The sequence below is a fragment of the Anticarsia gemmatalis genome, chromosome 1 (assembly GCF_050436995.1).
Source record: "Anticarsia gemmatalis isolate Benzon Research Colony breed Stoneville strain chromosome 1, ilAntGemm2 primary, whole genome shotgun sequence".
In the NCBI taxonomy this organism is placed as follows: Eukaryota; Metazoa; Arthropoda; class Insecta; order Lepidoptera; family Erebidae; genus Anticarsia; species Anticarsia gemmatalis.
Window position 1 is genome coordinate 5,070,114 of NC_134745.1, and position 24,955 is coordinate 5,095,068.

General features: G+C 36.7%; 1 protein-coding gene across 4 annotated transcripts in view; it reads right to left on the minus strand.

Moving 5' to 3' along the window:
* Asap (ArfGAP domain of ASAP) overlaps positions 1-24,955 on the minus strand; it is a 49,739-nt gene that overhangs the window by 4,905 nt on the left and 19,879 nt on the right. For 2 of the 4 annotated variants that reach the window (XM_076114081.1, XM_076114064.1), the window contains exons 3-13: positions 22,242-22,390; positions 10,480-10,734; positions 4,654-4,899; positions 4,301-4,562; positions 3,740-3,970; positions 2,928-3,150; positions 2,047-2,227; positions 1,550-1,831; positions 1,015-1,134; positions 521-746; positions 125-262 (exon numbers count right to left, since the gene is read on the minus strand). In XM_076114081.1, coding sequence (XP_075970196.1) covers positions 125-262; positions 521-746; positions 1,015-1,134; positions 1,550-1,831; positions 2,047-2,227; positions 2,928-3,150; positions 3,740-3,970; positions 4,301-4,562; positions 4,654-4,899; positions 10,480-10,734; positions 22,242-22,390 — 2,313 coding nt within the window. Of the gene's footprint in view, positions 1-124; positions 263-520; positions 747-1,014; positions 1,156-1,549; positions 1,832-2,046; positions 2,228-2,927; positions 3,151-3,739; positions 3,971-4,300; positions 4,563-4,653; positions 4,900-10,479; positions 10,735-22,241; positions 22,391-24,955 lie in introns of all 4 variants that reach the window. The other 2 variants (XM_076114072.1, XM_076114055.1) reach the window with 1 other exon arrangement.

A 24,955-nucleotide genomic window follows, 5' to 3' on the forward strand; every position in this document is an offset into this window, starting at 1 on the left:
TTGTTTTTTTTATGGAGCTTTTGAGCTAGTTCAGACAGGTTTGTATCCGCGTGGATTCCGTTGTGTCTGTGTTAGCTTTCAATCATAGTTCTATAGATGCTATTAAATATTTGTAGGTATTTACCGTGCAGGGAGCGCGCGCTGTCAGCGGAAGGTGAAGGCGTGGAACGCGGGTGTGGCGGCGGGTGCGGGTGCGGCGCGTGCGCCAGTCCTACGCCCGGCGGCAACGGCGCCGCGCGCTTCTTCAGACTGCCTATGTTGTCTAGAATTATACACGTTTCATAAAACTCGTGAATTATAAAACACGAGAAGACAAGTACAGGCGTCTATTAATCGGCAGTTTCAAAAATATCTCTCGATGTCAATAGAAGAAACTGAAAATCATCTTATGAAAGTTAGAAGATGCAAATACATGACGGCGGTTCCATATTCATTCGAGTTTCATCGTAGGTGAAGAACCATTTAAATAAGATCCTTTAAAGACAGGAATTCATAACATGTAAAAGGTGTCGGTACTCACAAACATTAGGTTTCCTGGGCAGCGTGGTGGGCGTGGGCGGCGCGTGGTGCAGCGAGTCGCAGGTGGAGGAGCGCGAGCGCAGCACGGGCGAGTCGCCGCACGCCGCGCCGGCGCCCGGCGGGATGGCGCTCACGGCGCGCTCCGTGGGCGCCAGCACGGCGCCGCCCGCGTATGACGGTGGACGAGATCGGGGGCATTTCTTTTCCGGAGTTAGACTGCCGTTTTGCTGTAATGTTAGACGTGATTTGTTTAATACTTAATATTGTGTAATGTGGATAATGTGTCATATATGCCGTTTACCTTCAAGATGCGACAAAATTGTTTGACCCGTACAGGGTACATCAAAAAAAAAAGAATACTTGTGGCATTTAAATACCTTCTATTGTCCTCGATCAGAGTTGTGATGGAAATACTTTGCAATAGTAATCTTAGCCGCCTTAGTAGTATCTTCTTAAATAAAACATATTTTAGATTTACATAAAAAAAATACTCACTCTTTCGTCAATAACGGTATCGTCGTCGGAGAAATCCGTGGAACCATCGTCGTGGGACAGATTCCAGTCTATATTAATGTTCTCAAATATACTCTTCTCACGTTTGTCAACGCTTTCCAACTGAAAACATGACTTCAATAACTAAAAGAAGAAAATATTAGTGTTAAAAACAAAAATTAAAAACAAAAGCACAAATAAATTAATCACAAACATAAAACAAAATGTATTAAACATAAACCTTTACCAATATAAAGAAGAAACACATTGTTAAATTAAACTAAATTTATAGAAGGTTACCAATTAGGTGATGTCCTTATATCTATTCGATTATAAGCTAGTGTGACATTAATTTCTACAAAATGCGTATACACTTAAAATTAAATGGTATTACTATATATTATTCAACCAAATCCGATACAGTTATTACAGTAGAAAGTAAACACATTTCACATAATTACGATACGAGAACGCAATTATTACATACCGAGAAAAAGAGCATTTCTGAATTTCAATGTTCTAATATTGTTATACATACCAATTCCTGACAAGCATGATGTCCATACTGCCTAGCGATTTGCAAGGGTGTTCGTCCACTATTATCCTTGATGGTAGAATCAGCACCAGCTTTGAGCAATAACTTCATAGGTTCGGTTCGGTCGGTGGCAGCGCACAGGTGCAACGCAGTCATGCCCTGAGAATTGGGCTTGTCTAACACTTGCGAACCACCGTTTTGGACTAGAAAATCGACTATGTGTAGTGCTGACCCGTCGCCGAGTTCGCGGGATATGGCTAGGTGAAGAGACGTTTCGCCACAGTCCTGAAAATAAAAAAAATCAAACACGTTTTAAAAATTAACAATAAATAGCAAAGAGCACTATAATATTGTACGTTTGTTAAATGTTTTATGAAATAAATTCACAAAAAATGTTTAGGGATTCCTAAACTTAGTTTAAATATTTATATTCCTTTTGGAATTAAACGAGCAAAAACATCAATTACAGCGATATTATTTAAAAACCATGAAGAACTTACAGAGCCAGGTAAAGGCGCGGCCAGATCGGCTCCTTCAGCGTACGCCTGTAATAAGTTCTGCAAGTGTCCGTTGTTGACAGCGTGCTCTACTTCAGACAGGCGCTCGGCCGCGTCGCAGCACGTGCGCGCCGCCCACGCACGGTACACGTACTTCTCACGAATAAACCGGAGGCGCTCCTCCCTGTAACATGGTAAATTAATTATTTAGTATAACATAGTAAAGGATAATTTTGTACAAAAATGTCTTTAGAAGTTTTGTTCAACTAAGCATAAGTAGAAACCGATATTTTGTTATGTTATTACTGTCCGGTAATTCAAAACTAGATAGATCTCTTAGTTTCATGCATAAATTATGACAACGAATCCGAAATAAATTGCTATGTTGACGTTTGAAAGTTTATCGAAATTAAATGTAATAGATAAGGTAAGTACAGTTTATATCGAAAAAACGAAACCCAGACATTTAGGCTTATCGATTATATCGAGCTAATATTGGAACAGGTCGTTGACACCGTTAGCTAATATTGTCATAAACATCGGATGAACCAATCAGTACGAAAATAAAATAATCGATTTGAAAACGCCAATGTTTATAAATAGGTATCTGATATAAGTGTCTCGACGTTTTATAAATAGATTTCCATTCATGACCCTCCTCACATATCGAGTCCCTCTTCGAGTTCCGTAGGTGGATATGAGCAATTTGTATCGAAATCAAATATACCGACAAGACGTGTAACTTCCAAACGTAACTCCCACGTATAAAAAAGGTCAAAAGCCACTTTAGATAACAAATAGAATTGATGAAGAATAATTTTACAAAACCATTTTTGTAACGAAAATAGTTTGACAAAAAATCCGTAAAGATGAAGCCAACTTACATAGTACTTTCCGGTGTCAACTTGTCCCTTTCATCCAACGTATGCTCCATAACCTCATTGAACATCTGGTTGCCCATATGCCTCGCGAGCAACAGTTGCGACGTGCTAAGTCGGTCCAGCGTCAAAGATTGTATACGAGATATGTGCACGCCTAACTCTCGGTGACTGCCCGAACACTCTATACACACTATTATACCGAAGTTAGTGGATAACCACGTGGGATCTGAAAAGAGAAAATATGGTTTTTAGATAAAAATAAAAAGATAATCTGTACTTAGCTGGATACAAAGCTGTGTGTATAAAACAACGTAAGGGCGTTTACGCAATCGTACATTATACGAATACCGTATGGACGTACTCAAAAATGGAGAAAAGATGTTGAAAATGTGTATCAGCGTAAAACAGCCTTAAGATTTATTTGAAAAATAAGCTGATCTCCAATAGTGTGTTATGTTATTGCTCGTTAAAGCCCAGATATTGAAAAATATTATATCTTTAAAGGAAGGATGTCCCGGTTCCGCACATTGTCAGTAGAATCAAGGTTTCATTTTATCACTGCTCTCTGTTGCTTTATGATAACAATAAGCCAGATTTAAAATCAATATGTTCCAAGCCCCGCGAATTTAAGTATCAAGTGTAAAACCAGATATACCACGCGCCAGGTATGGTGGAAATGTTTGATTAAGAAATGGAAATCGATAATAGCTCAACAGTAATTCAGCGACCAGCTTCGATTCAATATTAGCCTATAAGCGCTTCAAGCAGGATTAAAATGGGTAAATTGTTAAGCCATAAAATAACAGATAGCTTACCATTGGTTGAGCCGCAATCAGCACAGACTTGGTTTCCAGGCATAGCTCGTACGGCCCTTATGATCGACCGTTGTAAGTCTAGAAGCGAATGTCCCGAGTCATTGTTTGTGTTGTCACCAGCTTGTTGGTGAAACGCCCTCATTAAGGCACCTTCCTTACAATTCACTAGCACTGATGTCCATGCGCGTTGTTCATTCTCGTCTTCAGCTTGGAAGTGGTATGTTCGATTATCTGTAAAAAAAATTGAGCCTAAATGAAAGCAGGTACCAAGTTCTATTCATCAGTCAGAAGTGGGGAAATTAATTGTAATATTGTTGAAGTTTTGGAGTGAAACGAATTGTCGATATGGACATTCATAAGGACACAGATCTTCATATTTAACAATTTTGATATAACGTTGCCAACAATGTTAAGTAAAGTACTTAAATAATTAATAAGGTATCCAAACTTGGAAAGAACTTTATCTCTACAACAGCCTCCTAAGTGACATTATCCGACGTAATATTACTTTAGCGTCAATCCAGAATATAACAGGAATACTAGAAGTACTTTTATACTCACATGAGACTAGATCAAATGCCCTTTTATCTTCAGCGGCAACTTTAATTTGGCAAGTAAGGAGATTGACTCTGGCGGGAGTTTTGTTCTCGTCCGCGTGGAATATGTCTAAGAAACCTTCAGCAGTGACCCTGCATCGACGCTTTTGCCATACCCTCCGGACTTTTCCTTCAGACTTTTTGAGCAAATAACCACTTCGGCTGACCCCGTGCTGTTTATCGCCTTGCATCTGGTGAAGGGAGTAGCCGCCAACTTGGGAAGCCATCTGAAATAATACAAATACAGCGTTATAAACAGTTAATTTTTTCAGAAAACATTACGTTTGATTTAAGAAACTAAATGTAAAGGTCAATTACCTCCCTGTCCTGCGGCGCAGCGGCTCTCAGCATGTTCCTTAGCTCAAGTAGCCTCCGTCGTTCGTCGTCCTGTTGTTGCCTAATCTTCTGTAGTTGAACGCTCAAGTCGGCCACGTACACACCGAAGTGCTCGATCGTCTTCAGTCCGTCTTGAAAGTAGTTAGTCTGCGCGTGATAGTATTCGACCAAGTGTTGGAGAAGCTCGATACCCTTCTTCGTCTTTATCTCGTTGAACTTTATCAGGTACTAAAAACAACAAAATCCCGTTAAAATTACGCAGCCGTTAGGACCGACAGTCATAACAACGTTCAAGCATGGAATAGAGCCAGTTTGTTGGGCAGACAGAGCGACGCCGAAAACATCGCGTGGGCACGAACATGCTTATTATTTCATCAGAGACCGTGTCTAATGGAACGCGAGACAGACACGAGCAGCACCCGGGAGTCGGGACTGTGGAAACACCGATATTACTACGTGCCCTTCCGCGAGTTAAAATTACTCCTGATGACGCACGCGCACGCGCATTCGCGGTATAGTGGATCCAGATTTGTCTTGCACAGTTGTGTAATAATAATAAAGCTCAGCGTGACCTTGCACAACTTTCTTGGCGTCCCGCCTGCGTTACTCTTATCTTTTCATTTGTTGAAGTAACAAGTTTATTACATTCTTAGATGTTCACTTGGGCGGTGTGTAGGTACCTGTTACAAAGCGGCCGTAGCGGTTGCGTAGCAGAGTTGTATATATTATCATGAGTTAAGCGCTAACAACACAGGCAAATGCGTGGGTTGTGGGTACTTTGTGGCCGAAGCGGTATTTGCAGTGAGTGAGACGTTGAACAAAGCGAGGGTCAGAGCGTCGTCGTCGGCCCTGCGCGGCGCAAGGCCGGTCGTCGACCTGACGCGCGCCTCCTCGGTACCGCACCGACCCAACAACATAGGGCTTCTAGATTTATTTTTTTAGCACTAAACAATGAGACAGATTACAGCTCTGATTTAATAAAATATGATTTTCAAATATTTAATCTCAACGCTTTAAAATATCCTTCATAGGTACCTACTTGGCGTTTACTTGTTGACTACGAGCACGTCAGCCAAAATCACATTTAAGTTTTGAATTGTTCAACATGGAGTCTGAGTAAACATCCTATCTAAACTATGCTTTAGCTGTCTACCGAAAGGAAGTTTGTATGGCAGAACATCAAACCCATGAGACACCGCAAATAATTAAACGTTGTAAATTGAACATTGTTAATACTTGAACAAAGGACAAGAGAAGTTTAGGATCGATGACCTTGTATGACCTTACTGGGTCCTTTTAAATTGAATATCTTATCGTGATTTCGCGTAGTGACTTTCATTCAGTTAAATACAAAGAATATTGTTATTAAGAAAAACCTTCCGGGATGAGTCAATATTACAAATTCGTTATGCTAATTAATACCTAGATTATGAAAATATTATATCTTGATGAATAGCTTTACTTCTTTCTGAACAAAAACAATGTTGTGATTTTGTACTAGATCAATATCATCCATATTCATATTATTCATTCCCTATATTCACGTAAATAATGATGACACAATTAATCCTGTCATTTTTAATATGAAATACTTGGATATAATGAAAAACCATACCGTTCATTAATAACAGGAACTACATAAATACGAAGGCTTTGACTACCCGCCTGTAAAGTTTCATCCTTTGACGTTACACGAGTTCCGTTATTGTCCTGTTTGTGTTCGAAAAATAACTTTTTATACACATTTATTTCGTAACAATTAATTTAAGCTTATTTAAACTGTTATTTATAATACGCGTCGTTTGTATAAATAGTGGGTTTTTTAGATTTTCTGCGGTTTCGCATTGTTTGTTATGAAAATGTTATGTATAAAACGGGTAAAAATAATAACCTATTGGTTTCAAAATTAATATAACATGAAGCTGTATTTCCCAGAAGAGTACAAGCTACATTCTTAATGTGACGTATAAAGAATTATCTCTTCGCAAGAATTATGTATTCTGTTCGCGTTTATTAAAACCATCAACCCCAAATCACTCCTACTATCACTAGTTTTTCCTTAACAGCTGTTTAATATTAAGTCGGGGAAAAAGTCTTTTCGCATTACAGTATATATGAACTTGTAATAAAATCTTTTCTCTACACAAAAATGCTCGATATATGGGTACCTCAAGAGCTCACTGAAAGAAACCTAATGAACCGTGTACTCATTTGTGATTCTTGAAGCCAAAGAGATTTAATTACAAGTTCATACATACTATAATGCGAAAAGACTTTTTCCCCGACCTAATATTATGTACATGGAGGATTATGGCGAACGTTGTCTACATATTATGTTTTACAAATCACTGCGCTTCAAGTAAATTTTATTGATGCTCAACGGTATGGAAAATAAAGCCTAAGCCTCGTACGTAGTGGATGTTGTGGTTATGTACATATCTACTAGGTATAGAGCTAAACAACCGTCGATGGGTAATTAGATCATGTGGCATGGCCGAGATCTAGCATGTGTTGTATTAATTATGTATGTATTTATTAATTTGCTGCTGTATTATAATGGTTTTTAACCCACTTGCGATGTAAGTCAATGAAAATTATAACTTGATTACTAGGTCAACGGGTTTAGTAAAACCTTTTACCAGATTAAGCTTATTTAATTTCTCTCGAAGTTATTTTGTTAGACATGGTTCGCGGTGGTGATAGCCTAAGATATCAAAATATGAAAGCAGAAAAACGTAAAATATTTATTTCCTTTCTTTTATTTGTTTACTAACACAATGTTTTGGCTCAACGAACACCCTTGCTCGCTTTAACAGCTATCAATCGCGGTTAAGCAATCTGCCCGTGAACTCTCTTGCCATTTGGCAAAGTATTGCCCTTACATCTAAAGATAATTCAACTGGGACATTTGGCATTGCATTCTGCACTACAAAAAGACGCAATATACAAGCATTATGCAAGTTATTGGCACGCACCACAGTTTTACAAATCTTAATAATGAAAGGGATTTTTCTGGTAAATTATTTACTTTTTATGTAAGTGTCAAACAAAATGGATAAATGTAAAGTTTATTCATAGCCGTATCGACTGTAACTGTACTTCAGCTGCGTGTTTTCTAAATCCGATTATTCTTATCACTGGTGTAAAGGCAAAATTCATGAATAGAATAAATATAAGAATGGAGCAGGAAAATGATGACGAATGGTATCTTATACATAGCTGACTATTTGCTATCTTCGACGTCAACTGATGAACGTCAAACGAATTGAAGATAGCGAGAAATCAATTGATTCTTCAAGTACAAAACTGATTTCATATACTTGATGTTGGAGACACTACTTTTAGGTAAACAAAACTAAGCTATGCCTTGTGGTTTAAGCACCGTGCCTGTGATATACAGCGTAAATCTGGTAAGCTGGTAATCTGGTAGAGGAAATGACTCAATATTTTTCAATTATGGTAATGATTCAGTGCGATGCTGATTTCATCGATTCATTTATTTATACTTATACGGCAAGGCTCATTGCAATAATAATTTTCCTCCAAAATGCGGGGTTTAATTATAATGATTGTCAAGGTATATTTTTGGGTAATGACGTCAACAGAAACGGTTATATTGAATTGTGATGATGTGATTACATCGATTTAATATTACTGTAAAATTATTCAACAATTATACAGTGTAATCAATAAAATGTCGTAAAATTGCAAACATGAACGTAGCTAACGTATGTTAGAATATTAACGTGAAAGGTGCAATAGCTAATTACGCCTTTCATACCTAGAAAGTGCAATGAATGCCTGCTTGTAGTCTAAGTCTGTGCCTATACTGAGTTCCGGTTAATATAAAAATATACACCTTCATTCATTTGCGGCCAACCTTACCTTATTCATTCCGTATTCGTTAGAATCTCTATGATTTTACAAACAAATTTATAAGGAAGTTGTAGTAATAAATGGGCCAATTCATAACCATACCAAAAGCATTGTGGTGATGATGATAATCTAAAACATTTTATAGAACATCAAGTTGTTAATTAAAAAACTTTTTGATAAGTGTATATGAATGTCTGTCATTGTTCCCAATGTTACAATAAGCCACTGTAAGTAATACATATTCAAAACCAGTGATTAAAACAATCGCTCGGATTTCGTACAACAACCACAAAGCTTCCCTCAACATCATTAAAATTCGAAATCTTTTTGGCAACAGTCGTACATTAATGTAATTGTACACGAGTGTCACTGACAAAGGATATACGACCTTTCAACCGCAGGTTATGCGTATAACGGCACTCGTAGTTTCTGCTACAAATGCTATTGTGTCAACGCAGTGTAGGTAAATAGATGTCACCGACAAATATATTGTTACACAGACATTGTTAATTATAAGCTAGTACACTGCAGTACTTCTGTTTTATTATATCCTGCTACAGTTATTCTTTCGGTCGTTACTCCTACTAACAAACAAAAGCTACCTGTCCGGGAGCTTATCTCAGTTCAGATAACTTGTTCAGTAACTTTGGAGGAAGGGATATAAATTATATTTGCCAGTGACAATGCTTTAGCAGTAAGTAAATTATCAGAGTTATTAACATTATCCTGCATCCAAATTTCATAAACAAAGTAAAATTTAAGTTCTTTGTTCATTAGCAAAATTGTATAAAAATACAGATGGCAATTATTTGTCGGTCCCAAATTATTTCTGTCAAAAACGTTGGCCTAAATTGGTAATTCGAATAAGTAATGTTCATTGATACGTTCATAAAATCAAGGAGAAATTAACCATAAACCATTATATTTGAAAAATATTGTCTCATAACACTAATGCTCATATTGCCGATGTATTATATTCATTGAGGTTCCGCACGCGATGTTTTTATTATGACATTAAGTCAGATGCGATCGTTTACACAATTATGTAGACGTGTATAAGTAGCACAATACAGACGAGAATGTCGGTTATAATTAAAATATATCCGCCTAATAAAACATATTTCTTAGACTATGTACAATCATCGGTAACAAAGCGGCAATCCCAAAGCAATATTTAACAAAGAATTATGGCAAGGCTGCAACGGCTAAAATATTAAAACCAAATGACCTATTAATGTGGTCGGCTACCAACAGGTCCGTGCCCACGGGGCGTTGTGAAATGAAGCCACAAATTGCTCACAAGTAATTATTAATTATCCACCTTTTGGCTCTACTCGGCTTCCAGCCAAATGTCAGATGGTGTAAGAAACACCGCGTAGACGGGGTTTAGAAAACATATTACTTATTCTTAGTGTCAAGTTATTATTGAACTCCATTGCAATTTAATGTATCTGTACAGAATGTGTTTCCGTTAATAATCTTCAGACCAAAAACGTCCTAACTTTATACGTTCATAATCATTTGCAGAAGATTCGTACCGCTCTTTACCATAAGGTGGATTCTGTCGCAAGAACAAAGATTTCGTTCATTTCCTCTAATGAACTATAACTTACAGTACTGCAAATATACCGAGTTTTGATTTTACCACACATTTAAAAACAAGTACATTTCAACAAAAATCCCAAGCAAATTGACTGATAGCAATCGATAAGATATTTTCAAAGCATAACTGAAAATACTAACAACTAATAAAACTGCCACATAAAACAAATAAGGGGTAGGCAGTTATGTAAACAAATGGTAAGCTTTATTTGTATTTCGAGACCGTGAGTACTAAAAACATCAATTTGTTTGTATCGCTTTGAAATTAAATTCGTTTGTCCGTTTTTATGGATGTTTTAACACATTTTCAACGTATTTCAGTTCGCTTACCTCACACATTTGCAACTGGAACAATCTTCTCTCTTTTTCCATTTCATCGGCTATTTCCGCTGGTGTTACTTCGCTCCGAATAAGGCCGGCTTCCTTCGCTTGGGATTTCTTTTCTTTCTCAATTTTCAGGTACTTGGACTCATAGTCTTTGGACGCCTTATCGAACGGTCTCTTCAGGTCACCCTTCACACCCCGGAGGTCTCCTTTTAGCAAACTATCTACCGGAAACATCACGATATTGTTGATATTCTGCATCTGAAAGCAAATATATTATTGTATTGGCTCGTTTCTAAACAAATTGATTTATACATAGGTTAATATCATCCAAAATATATAAGATTCATCGTCAAATATACCCCAGACAAAACAAGAATCACAATGTCACATTAAATTCAATGACAATCAATTCTATCTAACAAGGGTTAGGCGGTCTATGACAACCAACTATGGAGTGAGGCTCCGCCTAGGTAGTATTAAGCTTATTAGATTTCAACACCGAATTCCTGAGACATTTGCCTGCAAGGCATAGTCAATTGCTTCATGATCGCAGTTTTGACAGGCAAAATACTCGGTGCAAATGCATCGCCTGAATAGGCGCCAAACGTCGCGTCGTGATCTGAATATTGATGCCAAGTTGAGAAATTCTAATGTGCATTTAGGTATGAGTAAGCATCATTGGCAAAAGTGTATTGAACGTTGACCTTGGCCTCAAAATTGGAACTGTAATTGCTTGAATTCATAGTTAAAGCTACCATTGTATCATGTTACAACATAAAGAATAGCATCGTTAAAAGTGTTACTATGATGAGAACAAAACATACGAGGCACGCTACATCGTTAAGAGCGTCAGTTACAATAATGGGTTGAACAGATAAAGTAATTAAACAGACGAGAACAAAAAGTCAACATGCTGTATGGAAACCCCATTCATGGTGCAATGACAGGCGAACGATTATGGAATCAATGAAGCGAATACGCCTCTCACAGGCGAGACAGAGGGAGCGAGAGACAAAGGGTTGAAGTATACAATGAAACCCTTCCTGGACATTGTCACTGGTCATTGAATGTTGCGCTAATTATTACATCACAAGTAAATTGTGGACATGTTAACAACTTTCTTCTCTAACAATATTTTACGTGAACAGAAAGTAAAATAAGTTTTGCCATGAATTTGAACAAAATATGCTCAGTAGGAAACTTTTGTTATATCCAACATCTAGTGTTCAGGTCCGTAATAGCGTAACTTCTACCCAAATAAGTCTTTAGAGATTCTTTTTAGTACACTATTTACTAAAGGTCACTTTATACAACACAATATAAACACACATTTGTATTTAACTGGTTTTCAGCAACTTTTACCAGTAGCAGTGAAGTTAGGCACTATCATAATATCTGTGTAACTAGGGAAAAAGACTATAATATACAGATATGCAGAAGTACATACAACCAATATTCATAGTTAGATTATACACAGCGGGAGCGGTGTGATGCAATAAGTGCAATACGCCAAGAGTTTTGGAATAACATGCAAATTATGACGCATGGCGGCAATGTCATAATCATAATTACAATGTATGTCACCTTTATTACCATTTTGATAGTGGGAGTATAATATCCTCGCATTCATATTACATTACGCGCAGAGATACTCAATGAAGCGTCATTCATCTCATGCTCGAATATTGTGTCGAACAACGCATAAAATTGAGTAGTATCTAATTTGGAAACAATGCGGCAATCACGAAGTTCCACACATCAATTACCACTATAAACTCACTTCTCGCAAGGTCGATCAATTTAACGTATTAGTGGGACATGGTTGCGGACTGGAAGTGCAATCTGGCGCAATCTCGATAACTTGTACACAATGTTATCCGCACTCGATACTCCCATCGTGGCACGTCACAAACACGCTCGATTAATCGTGAAGTGCTTATCTGAACGCAGAATTAAATTTCCAACGAGGTTTCGCTTTCCGTGTTCTGTGAAGTTGCACAAGTGTACCGGGATCGAATTATACGCGCGCCGTGAGAAACAGGATTAAGATAGAACTGACACAAATTTGTGCAACAAGCAGCGGGACATTTCAATGAAAGAACTGTTACTAAAATTACTATTATGGCCATAAAACAATAAACGACGACCCTAATCGGATCGGAAAGCCTTGTTATGTCAGCCTCATCAAACGCTTTCATATGATCGATAAGATAGCCGAATGAACTATGATGCAAGTTACGTAAGCAGCCAGAATTATCAATCAACTGATATTTGAAGTCGTCACTTATCTGTCATGGCATGGAACTAACACTCAATTACGGTACAGATAGGAGCAAAAAGGAGTGCAGAGCGTGTAACAATGATCATTGTTACAAGAGCACGTGCGATCTATACGCATTAATATATTGTATGTTAATTTTTCTTCGCACGGTTGTGTGCTGGTAACTCGTTTAGTGTATTTTGTTGAAATGTTTAAGTAATGACACCTTTATACATAACGTTAGCATAATTAAGCAAGCACCAAGCAATTGTTGCAGTTTTAATTATTAATTATTTACGTTTACACCTGGAGTGTTAAAAAATTACGTTGATGATGATGTATTATGTATTAGTGCGTACGGACTTTTCACGCTTTGGATTAAAAAGATAACGTGGTTGTTCAATGATTATAGGCTTCAAAGTATTGAGTATTCAATGCTATCAAAATATTATTTATAACATGCACATTTATTATGTCAGTACAATAATACAGCTGGGTGCACACAATATTTGATGTTATATATAATCTCTTTCCACTTTAACCATAATGAAGTCGCCTTTACATTAATCGCGATGTTAAAATCCTATAACCTTTTAAGCGAAAATAATAATGAAATAACTTATCCACCAGTGAGCCTAACACATTATCAAGTAAACTATCATAAACTTATGGCCCATAAAATCGAGGACAAAATACGTTAGATAATAATATCACCTGTTACATCTCCCACGGGATCCAGACACCATTATCTGGTAAACGAGACGGCATTTTATTGCACTTTTATAAACTGCAATAGGTTTACACCGGTAATAAAACAGCGAATGGTAAATGCAAACGTTTTTATTGCAACTTTAATTCTTATTGCATCTACGAGAGTTGGCATTTGCAACGTGCCAAATAGAATTAGAATCACATTAGTTAAATAATTTGTCTACACGTATATGCTTTCTAGATCCGGGTTCGAAGCGAAGACACGAGTCATGCATGGGTGAAGTGACGACCATACAATTGAAAATATTCATAAAATTTCATGTTTAAAAAGAACCACAAATGTCACGAACAAACTTATAAAAAAAATTGCCACAAACTGTATGTTGAGTGTTGACAACCACACATTAGGCTGCGGTTTAAATTCTTTCATTTAGAAAAGAGATCGATATTTTATATCACGTAAAACAATAAAGTAAAAGGTTAAATTTACAAAAATACTTCATATAAACTAGCCAACTGAAAATTCTTTCATGATATAATGAAGTTGAAGATTGAAGAAATGTACAGAACAAACAACAATTTATTATTACGTCACCAGAACATTCGTACAAACAAAATTGGTAAATATGATGAATCCATTCCAACTTTTACGGTATGTTCAACTTTTGTTGATTGCTTCTACTGCTTCAGATTTAAACGAAAATTAAATGAACTGCCAGATATTTTTCGTAGTCCAATTGCTATTGCTAATTGGGAAACTTTGAATGAATTTCTCAGATACAGTTAAAGAATAGGCTTCAAGAGACACCTGCTGTTCTAAATCCTGATCAACCATGTCGATTTACCTGACTAACTATCGCAACTGAACAGTAACAGTTTCTACAGAAATAATGCAGATATTATAATCACTTAAAGTCGTATTTCTCAGTTTTCATCTAAACCGGCTAAAGTAGTTTAAAACTGTCAAAATCATTAATAACTATTTTGTAAACATAACGAGGTGTAAAGACTTAAAGGGCTTTGATTAAGGGCTGGTTAATGAATCAAAAATGTATGTTCTACGCCGGTTTAAGCATTAAATATTTAAGCTCCGTGTTACAACAAATGAATAAACAGCACTGAACAAACGTTTGCAGTTAATTGAAAGCGATGTTTATAAATGTTGGAAGCTGTTCAATCGAATGTACTAGGGTGAGATTGATTGACGGAACAAATTAAATGTGAAATTAAAACAAAAAGGTAGACATCTGATGAAAAAGACTTTTTAAATAATATCAGCAATTTGTCTTTTTGATTTGCCTAAAGTGTGAACTCTGACCGTCTAAGGAATGAACTTATTAAATTGATGAATATACCAATGTTTGATTATTAAAATCTTTACTGTGTGTTAAGATTTCAATATTAAGTAAAATATAATAGAGCAGCAATTGTAAAAAATATCATTTGTCTTAATATTAGTGGTCAAGAATGTCTTCCAACATTATGAACAACATAGCTATGCTTCGTAAAACGTCGATTGCGCAGACAAGTATGCGAATGGAGCAGTCAGCAGACAAATAGCACGACTGAGGTGAGTTCAGTCATAATCATACATTATTATGATTACTGTAACAGACACAATTCGGAGTAAACGGAGCGGAGAGCGCCGACCCCTCATGCGAAACGCGACAAGTTGTCGAGTCATCGGCAAGTAATTCCGGACACAAGTTTGGACGATGCAGTTTTAAATAATACCATAATAATAAATAATAAAAAACGCCAAACAAAAACCTGCAAAATACGATCTCAGTTTGGAAAAACCTTATGGAATAAGAGAAACTCGGTTACTTCGACTCTATTCTAACTTGTTATAGTTTGAAGCCATATATAGGAATAACGCACTCCACATAAATAGAATTAAACGCTAACAAGCTGTTATCCTATTGTCTTTGAACAGCATAGTGACCCGTTCTGCTTAGTTGATTACGACAACTTTCATGATCGAAACAATTTTCGTAATGCCATCGCAGTAAACCTTGGGTTTTGTGAAATTGATGGTAAAGTACTATGCGACAAACAAAGAACAAAGAAATCGTTTGATATTTCGATTTCAAGTAAACTTACGTCGTGAATAGAATTGACACAATAAAAGCATTTTAAGCTACATTTGCACGCCTTTGAAAAATACATTCAAACCGACGAGACCCCATAGTATTTTATTTCCTTAAATTTCGTTACCTGATCTTATTATAAAGCATTTACTTAATACTATTCTTCGTTCCGGAATTTAGCATATTTTTATAAATACCAGTTGCAATAAGTAACACGTTATTCTTTACTCAGAAGAAAACTAATTACATACGGATTTCGGCAATAAAATATTACCTTGCACATGGCCAGGGACCCGGGAGGAAGGACAAAGGAGGATCGTGTCAAGGGCAGGTCGAGGATTCTGCGCAATAGAGGGTCGGAAGTTCGACACGTTTTACAACAAGTGTAGAAATGGAGCGAGGTTGGCCCCTTGTTGCAGACTGAATAAAAATTTACGAAGTCAGTATGTATTAAAAAACTTAAGTCTTACACACTGTTTTCTATCTCGTTAAATAACTTAGAAAAGGATTTCTGCTCTGTTCCACATTTTCAAACAAGCTTAACCTAGTGTTGAGGCTATTAAATTATATACTTGTTCTAGAATCTACGTGTTTGTAATCTTGTAATGTGCGCAGTAACATTTTATGTTCCCCTAGTTAACTCTACTGTGAAAATTTAGAATCTGCTCGTCACAAACCCGACGCGCAATTTAAACACGAAACTTCTAAAATATTGTCGTCGTCATACCGCATCTGTTGACCTTTTTCATTTTACGCTTGTGCACAACAAACCAATAATATTTTAGGTCACTATTTACTTTTACATTGACTTTAGGTTAAAGAACAGCAGCATTTGAATATGCCTAGTCTAATCTATATTTGCACAGAATGAATTACGATCACGAAACCATCAAATCGAAAACTCATCAAACAGGATTCGTTTTACGATACAACATTAAAGCATGTATTTACTGGCTAGCCAGCTAGCAACATCAGCCAGGTCGTGTCATCACCCTGACCCATTTACAAGTAAATCTGCGGTGCGCCTACGCAACGGTATCTGCGTCAACCGTCAGTTATGTTATCGTATGTTTAAAGCTGAATATAATCTAACGGCCCTGCCTTCTAAGAACGACGATATGTCAAAATGCTAACACTAAGATCCAATTACACAGAGAATTTTATCCATATTGTATGTACTATAATGAGCCATACATGTGGACGTATGGCTCATTATAAATACACTTCCTCACCTCGTTTAAACTTCAAAAGTATGACTAATCACGGGCAAATTTAATATCTTTGTATGTTATGCCGAGAAAGCTATTAATATTATGATCTCATCAAAGTTGTTGCCCAGCGTCATTCATACATAACTACTGCAGAAGCACTTTGAAACAAGTTAGATTAAGACTAATCTATTAAGCATAGCAAAGTTAGACCGATTAGATTGTTGCGCCAAAATCGAGTTAATAATATATTAATAGGTGAAGGTAAAGATCGGATGGACCACCCGATAGATTTCTTTTGAAAGAGAACTTTCTTTGTAACAGATATTATACATACATATTATTATGTGAACTTGGAAAAATCAAAGGCATATCAATAAAGAATAAATCACTACAGCGTTGACGACATCGAAAAGCAATAAATCAGTGAGGGATTTGTCATCGTTTTCCAATTAATTCGCGAGTTATGACGTAGGAACGAGCCTATTTCGTCTGATGTCGATTTATATTTCAGTCGGGGTCGTTCGGTCGTTCGCTCCTCACAACGAGATGGCAGCGAGACATCCGCCGCGGGCTCCCTCAATACTAGATATAATTTCCGCTTACTGCTGCGACGGACTGATTACATTGAGATCAAGGGTTGGAGAGTAGCTTGATACTCTTGTTTAATTTCCCACTACGTTAAGTTTGGATGTTTTCTTGTTTCCGTCAAATTAAGATCCGACATCTTTGCCACCACTTCAATACGAAGTCAAAGGAAGGTCAGAGAGAATTGTACTTGTTAAAGCCGACAATTAGAGCAATCGCTGTCGTCAAGATTGCCGTCAATCTGTACATTGCGGGACGACTTTATGTTCTCCGTGTTCTTCCAGTTATTACAATAGCGACTGTACCTAAAGCGGCGTGGCACTGATATCAGAAAGTAAAATTAAATATACATTACACAATATAATCTATCGCTTATTTACCATAAGAAAGCCTCTAACCACGTTAAATTGTACATGTTATTAAAGCAATCTGTATAAACGACTTTATTATTTTTCAAAGAACTTTATGATATGATCAACTTTCTAAGCAAAGCTACCACCACAAGTTCAGTATTTGAAAACCGCGTAAATATGCTCTTCATTATAGATTACGATTCACTTACGTGTTGTGGTATACGTTTATTATCTCTTTATAACCTGTTAATCTACTAGAGATTAAGTGAAAGTAGGCATCTAGTATCGCTTTCACTAGGATAGTGTTTATCGTATGGTTTTTGAGTCATAGAAAAGCCGGTTTGTACGTATCGAGAACTTGTATGGACAGTTTGACGACCTTTGCGATCTTTAGTACAAGTTAGAGGTCGAAATGCATATCTTGTCTTTTTTTGTTCACCGCTAATTTTAAAGGGAACTAAAGTTATTTTAGGTTCCGGGAAATAATATGCCATCAAAAACATTCTGTAAAAACCTCAAGTCTCGCCGTAAAAAGTTGTGAGATCTATATAATACCAAGTCGATTAATCTATTTAGTCTCTACTTAAAGGACCTTCTGTCTTAAGTTATTACGTATGTTATTATCATGCCAATTTAAAAAAAATACCTCTAAAACAAATAGACCGACCTGGCCATCGCATGATTTGATTATTAGTATGTATCACACTACACAGCACGACGAGAAGTTAATGCTCCTGAAATGTTAATGGCGAATTTGTGTTTTCTTGCGATGACCAAGTCGATCTATTTGTTTTAAAGGTATTTTTTTTTTAAATTGGCATGATAATAACATACGTAATAACTTAAGACAGAAGGTCCTTTAAGTAGAGACTAAATAGATTAATCGACTTGGTATTATATAGATCTCACAACTTTTTACGGCGAGACTTGAGGTTTTTACAGAATGTTTTTGATGGCATCTCACTTCTTTTTGTAAAGCGAATAGAGTAAACATAAGTCCAATTTGTATGGAAAGCCGTATTTTTTTCATTATTCTACATATTTTCCTATGGGAATGTTGTTCAGTTTCTTGGGCTAAATACCCTTACCCACCCTATACCCCTCCCGTTATGTCTCATCTAGTAGATACATATTTACACCTATTTATTTTATTTTCTACAGAAATAATAATTTAATTCATTAACTGCAAATGTAACCTTGTAATCTTATACATTTATATGGGATTACAAAGTTATTGTTGCAGTTAGTGTATTTAGAAAACTAGACCGAAATTAGAAAATATTGAATTTTTCCCATGATTAAGACACTAAACCCTATTTGTATTCTAAATTTTAAGCTTCTAAGTCTGCTAGAAGTACCTTAGACTTTTGATGATCGGTGAGTCAGTGAGTCAGTGAATCAGTGAGTGACAAAATTCAAAATTTTAACAAGTTGTCATTCTTAAACTACTGGTTCAAATTGACTGAAATTTTAAATATACCGTGTTTATACAATGACTGATTAGGTGCTGAAAATCCAGGCTTCTTGTTTTATCCACTACGAAATTATAGGGGTGTCAAAAATAGCCCGAATTGCTTCGAGAAAAGGATGTTACGGCCGTGCCGCTTTTTTTTTGCTCGACTTGCGGGGGCACTTCCGTGCCCCCAGATGATAGTCTTTTCAAACTAGCAGTTTTGGGATCATACTATGTGGTACATGTGAGGTTATGAAATTGGACACGAATAATATCGATTGCATTGTAGCCAGTAAACATGTATTATGTCGGTCGACGACTGTATTAGTTACAGTTTCGTGCAAACAACCACAAACTAGGACACATGCGAGTCACATGGAAATTGTTTAAAATCAAATCATTTCACGTCGATCGCGTTCGAGTATTGCGATTTTTACCGTTTTGTTCACATGTTAGTCAAAGGCTTCAAAGCTTCACGTAACCGTACAATCAATTCCGTGAATACCTTTCATAACATGGTTTCCGTCCTGTAAAAATCCGTATTGAAATTGGAAACGAATTGATAGAATTTTTTTTTTAAGCTACCCATATTGAATGTGCGCGCATTGTGGTAAGTGATTCAATTAAAATTTGCGGTTCAGAATTCGAGGGTCGAATTCACAATTTCTTAAAAGCAGTGTAAATATCATGGATCGAATAAAATATCTGAACATTTTTATTATACGGAGGTGCGTGCACCGGCCGTATAAGAGAGCAAGTTTACTTAAAATCAATGTACCATAAATATTGTAACGAAGTGAATCTACAAAATAAACTGTACGTAAAGGCGTAAGAAGAACTAAAGGAAGAAAATCCTACTTTTAAGAATTATATTTATGAGCAATATTCGTCTTGTGAAAGATAAATGACAAACCATTCTGTTTCAATAGGATATACAGGGGCCGAAACAAGTTCCATGGTCGAAAATACTGATTTTACTGACCAAAAATTCAAAAATACTGACCAAATACTGACCATTTTTAAACCGTTTTTTGGGTGAATGGTGTGAAATATAAAGCTTATTTTCATGTTATTGGCCTCCACCATCTCCATAGCCAACCAGCACCACCTTTTTTATTGTGTAAAATGTCCAATAGACTCCAATAAACTCTAAAAACGCCAATAAACTCCAGAAACCCTAATAAACTCCACTAAACTTCAATAAACTCCAATAAACACCAAAAATTCTAATGAACTTTCCATCTTACGATTTTTCGATCAGTTTTTACGAATTTTCGATCAGTTCTTACGAATTTTCGACCAGGTCTTACGAATTTTCGATCAGTTCTTACGAATTTTCGACCAGGTCTTACGAATTTTCGATCAGTTCTTACGAATTTTCGACCAGGTCTTACAAATTTTCGATCAGTTCTTACGAATTTTCGACCAGGTCTTAAGAATTTTCGACCAGGTCTTACGAATTTTCGATCAGTTCTTACGAATTTTCGACCAGGTCTTACGAATTTTCGATCAGTTCTTACGAATTTTCGATCAGTTCGTACGAATTTTCGATTAGTTCTTTCGAATTTTCGATTAAGTCACGTGTCCTGACGCGAGTTAAGAAGTTTTTACCCATTCCAAAAAAAGTGCGCAACGCCGCTAAAGAAATTTTCAATTCAAAAAGATAGTTTAATTTCCTATTTTTTGAAGTCATGTGATGCTTCAATATAAACGTAGAGCATCCACATATACAGAGCATATCTAAAGCAGCCCTGAGATATCATCACTGGGCAAATCGAAAGTGTAAGATTGGCCAACAGCAGATAGTTCACTCAAAAAAGCAAGTGTAGGTAAAGTGCGTGAGCGGGATCCTAATCAATTTCTTCAGAAATTGGTTCAGGATGCTTAGAGAATAAACATCAAAAAACTCTCCGCCTCTAGGAGGGGCGCCGAAGTGGGGGGAGGGGGTAAAAGTTCCCATTTTTTAGTTTTTCACTAATATCTTTAAAACGGTTCGTCGTAGAGAAAAAGTGTCTACTACATAATGAAAGATGATAAAATTGTCTACAACTTTTGTTATACACACTTTATCGAAATTCTCATCAGTTTTCGAGCATCACGCTCGGAAATAGTTAAAATGAACGTTTTTCAGATCATAAGTGAGTGTCATAAATGTGAAACTTTGCTTTCGCTTAACTTCGGAACTAAATGACCTACAGACTTGAAATTTTGGATTTTAAATTTTCAGCATTGTACTTTAACCCCCTAAATAAACATACTAAACATCCCCCACTCCGGCGACCCCCATAGAGGCGGGGATTTTTAGTATGTTTATTCTCTAAGCATCCTGAACCAATTTCTGAAGAAATTGCTTAGGATCCCGCTCACGCACTCTACACCCGCTTTTGGAGTATTCTTTGAGCGGATTAAGAGGAAAACCAAAAAAAATAATTACGTTTGGAAATATACTGACAATACTGACCGATTTTCAAAAATACTGACTTTTACTGACCATGTCCTAAAATACTGACTTTTACTGACTTTACTGACCTGTTTCGGCCCCTGGATATAGTATCCTTGCATTTCTGTGGGATCCCTATTTCTGCGAAAGTATTGCTTAAAATACTGAGGAATCGGTCATTCGTTTGTTAGTATATGTTGTTATATAAAGTCATACAAGCAAGGGCAATAACCTTTTTTGAATTCTAGAGCACTACGATGTCACATCATCATCATAATTGACTACAAACATAGTTCATTAGAAACTAAATTATTTTAGAAAATTATAATATTTCGTACCATTTCTCTTTTACCGGTTTTTATACCGAAACGAAAGCAGATTTATGAATCTAGTTATTATGACCTGAATTTTAAGTATAAGTTTGTGGTACATTCCTATCGGAAAATGTGTATTACCCATACGAAATGCTCTATCATACTGATAAACTAACAAAGTAGCAATATCAATTTGGTATACCTACTCTAATTTAAAAAGAAATTACTCTGTTAACGTGTTTTACCATTATTGTCGTATTTCTATGAGTTCATGTTGAACAAACTATTACATTAAAAAAAACCAATCCCTTCCCCAATTTTAAAATCAAAATATATTGTCTGACTCACCAGTGTCTTCATGAGCGCAGACAGTTCTTTGGTGACGACGGCAAACTTGAGAAATGCCGCGCCAATGTCTGGCTCAGCATCTTTGCTGAGTGCGGTCGATCCCAGCCGCTCCAGCGCCCGGGACAAATACATCTCATTGTCCACGTGTGCTAAACAAAACATATGTGTTAAGTTACATAAATAATAATGCTTTTTTAAGCATTTTAATTAAAGGAAAACTATAGATATAGCTACTTTCGATCATAGCCAGTGACACTCACACTAACTCATCAACCCCCGCTTTCAGGGGTACATTTAGCGGTAGCTTATCTATTCAATAGCGTTTAAGCTCATATTTAAATTACAGTTTAAAAAGATAAACTACCGCTTAATATGCCTCAGAAATCGGGCATAAATTGAGGAAATCCGATTAATCAGGCAACTGCAGCGGAATAACACTTCAATGAAAAATACTGTTTCACACAGTTTCTAGGTTGTACGACAAAGACCCGTTTTATCTTCCTTGAGCCGTCAGAGGTTTAATTAGTTTCCCAGTAGGATTTACTCGGTTGCTATAAAGAGAAGCGGCGGATAACTTAGCTGCGCTTTAACTTGTTTTTTCACTGCACTAGCCATAAACAAAAAAACAACTCAAGTTTACTGGATCAATGTTTTATTATTTACGACCGAGATAATTTAATATGTAATATTAGAATAAGAGCTTCTTAAAATAACAATTTTAAGCTAATAAGGAGTTGGTGAATTCAGTCCTAAACTAGAGAGAAAGTAAAAAGCAATTGTATATGTACGAATAAAAGAGCATGTAGATTATTTATTGTAGATGTCAGTTACGGGTTCAAAGCGATTTGTGTGGGATTTTCTTAGATTGGAATAGAACTGAGGGTCCAGTTGGACAATAAACATAAAAATAGAAGTAACGAACTGATGAAAGAGTCTCGGAGATCCGTGTCGCGGCCCACATTTGCCTAGCTCAATCCCGCCGACGCTTTCTGAATATTAAATGGCAAAGCACAGACCTCACGCCTTTCAATTTCTCCGCGGAGCTCTTCTTTAACCTTCCACTTAGTATGGGTTATACATCGACCCCGGACGGGCTTTCATCAAATTGGTCGTACGAATTGTCAATAACACGGGATTTTAACATAAAACGAAAGTAACTCGTATACGTCGTGACTTGTATATAACTTTAAGGAAAAGTAGGTGAGCGTAGTCGATAATTATCACATATTAATTAAGATGGTAGAGCCCGAAATTCATCGGATTCAATATGAATTTGCTAAATTCTCTTAAATTCTCGAACTTTAATATGACCTGTGGGTGTTGGCATATTTCCATTAAACGTTAAAATTTGTCAATACTTAGATCATCGACCATCAATAGATTCTTTTTCGTGAATCGGTTCTGGGAACTAATAGGAACATTCAAAATCGATCTTCCCTAAACACTGCATCATTGTGTAGGAATGCTGGTGTTTTTGATTGGTTGTTTTTGCGGGCGCGTGCTCGCAGAGCGCACGACCTTGCCAGCTGCGCCGGCGCACAATCCGAACTCGCACGACCAGTTCCGAGCGTAAGCGTTTGACTTGATGCAGCCCGCGGCACGGCGCTTAATTCAACCACAATAAACAAACCCTAGCACGCGATGGAATTGCACTCAAGAAACCTGTAGTTACAACACAAAAAAGCTAAATAGACTATTTATAAAACGCGGCAGCGTGCAAAGAATAGAGCGGTCAACCGCTTAACTGGGTATAATCTCATTCAGGTTGTTTAAACAGAGCTCTACCATGAGTGGCATAATTCGTTTTTATCGCTTTAAAACAAGATTACCTAGGTGAGACTTAATTTGATGAATAAAGTAGATTTATCTTATCATTTAGGTTGCGCTAAGTATGGCTATAAAATGCGACATTGCTGCAGCGAATTTAATGAAATACTGCAACGAGGAGGCGATGGCAAGGCAACAACGCGACCTTTGCTGATATAGGTAGTACAGATTATAATGTGTGCGCACTCGCAATAAAAAGAAATAACAGCAGGTGCTAGGTGTTTCCCGTGATATGTCTCAGGTCCGACACTAATAATCTAATATGTCTAGTGTATAATACCGTGGCCAGCGAAACCAGACGTTCGACCTACTTTCCTTGACAAGTCGCACATGAAGGGAAATTCATTCGTGACCGGCCACCGCAACTCGAATCGGCTTATATTTCAAGCTGTTTGCTCAGATGGAGAATTTAACACTGTAGATGTATGAAAGCCTGTATATTTTCAGTTAAATGCGCCTCGGTGAAAAGGATTTTACATAATTCTAAGGACAGTTTTGCATAGGCAGTTTCATGTTTTAATTCAATAGCACAGACCCGGAAATTACTGTTTAAAAACTGCATTGCACTCATTAAACTCTCATAATTCCATTTACAACGAAAAAGAAAACAGAATTTTGTATAATGAATGAGACGTGATTTTCAAAGGATTTCTTTCTTTTTTTTCATAACATTAATAATGATGTTGGTGTTGACTTCGGTCACAATCAGACGTTATATTATAGTTACTGTTCGGTGAATGGAAATGTTTACAAATAATGCATTAATGTCTGTCTACAAGCACTATTTGTTGCGATATTTAGGTCATTCTAGTTCAGCGAGTTGAACGGCCTTTCGTCCTAGCAAGCCGGTTCTGGTCCCAACCCAAGTTATTCACTTATACATTATA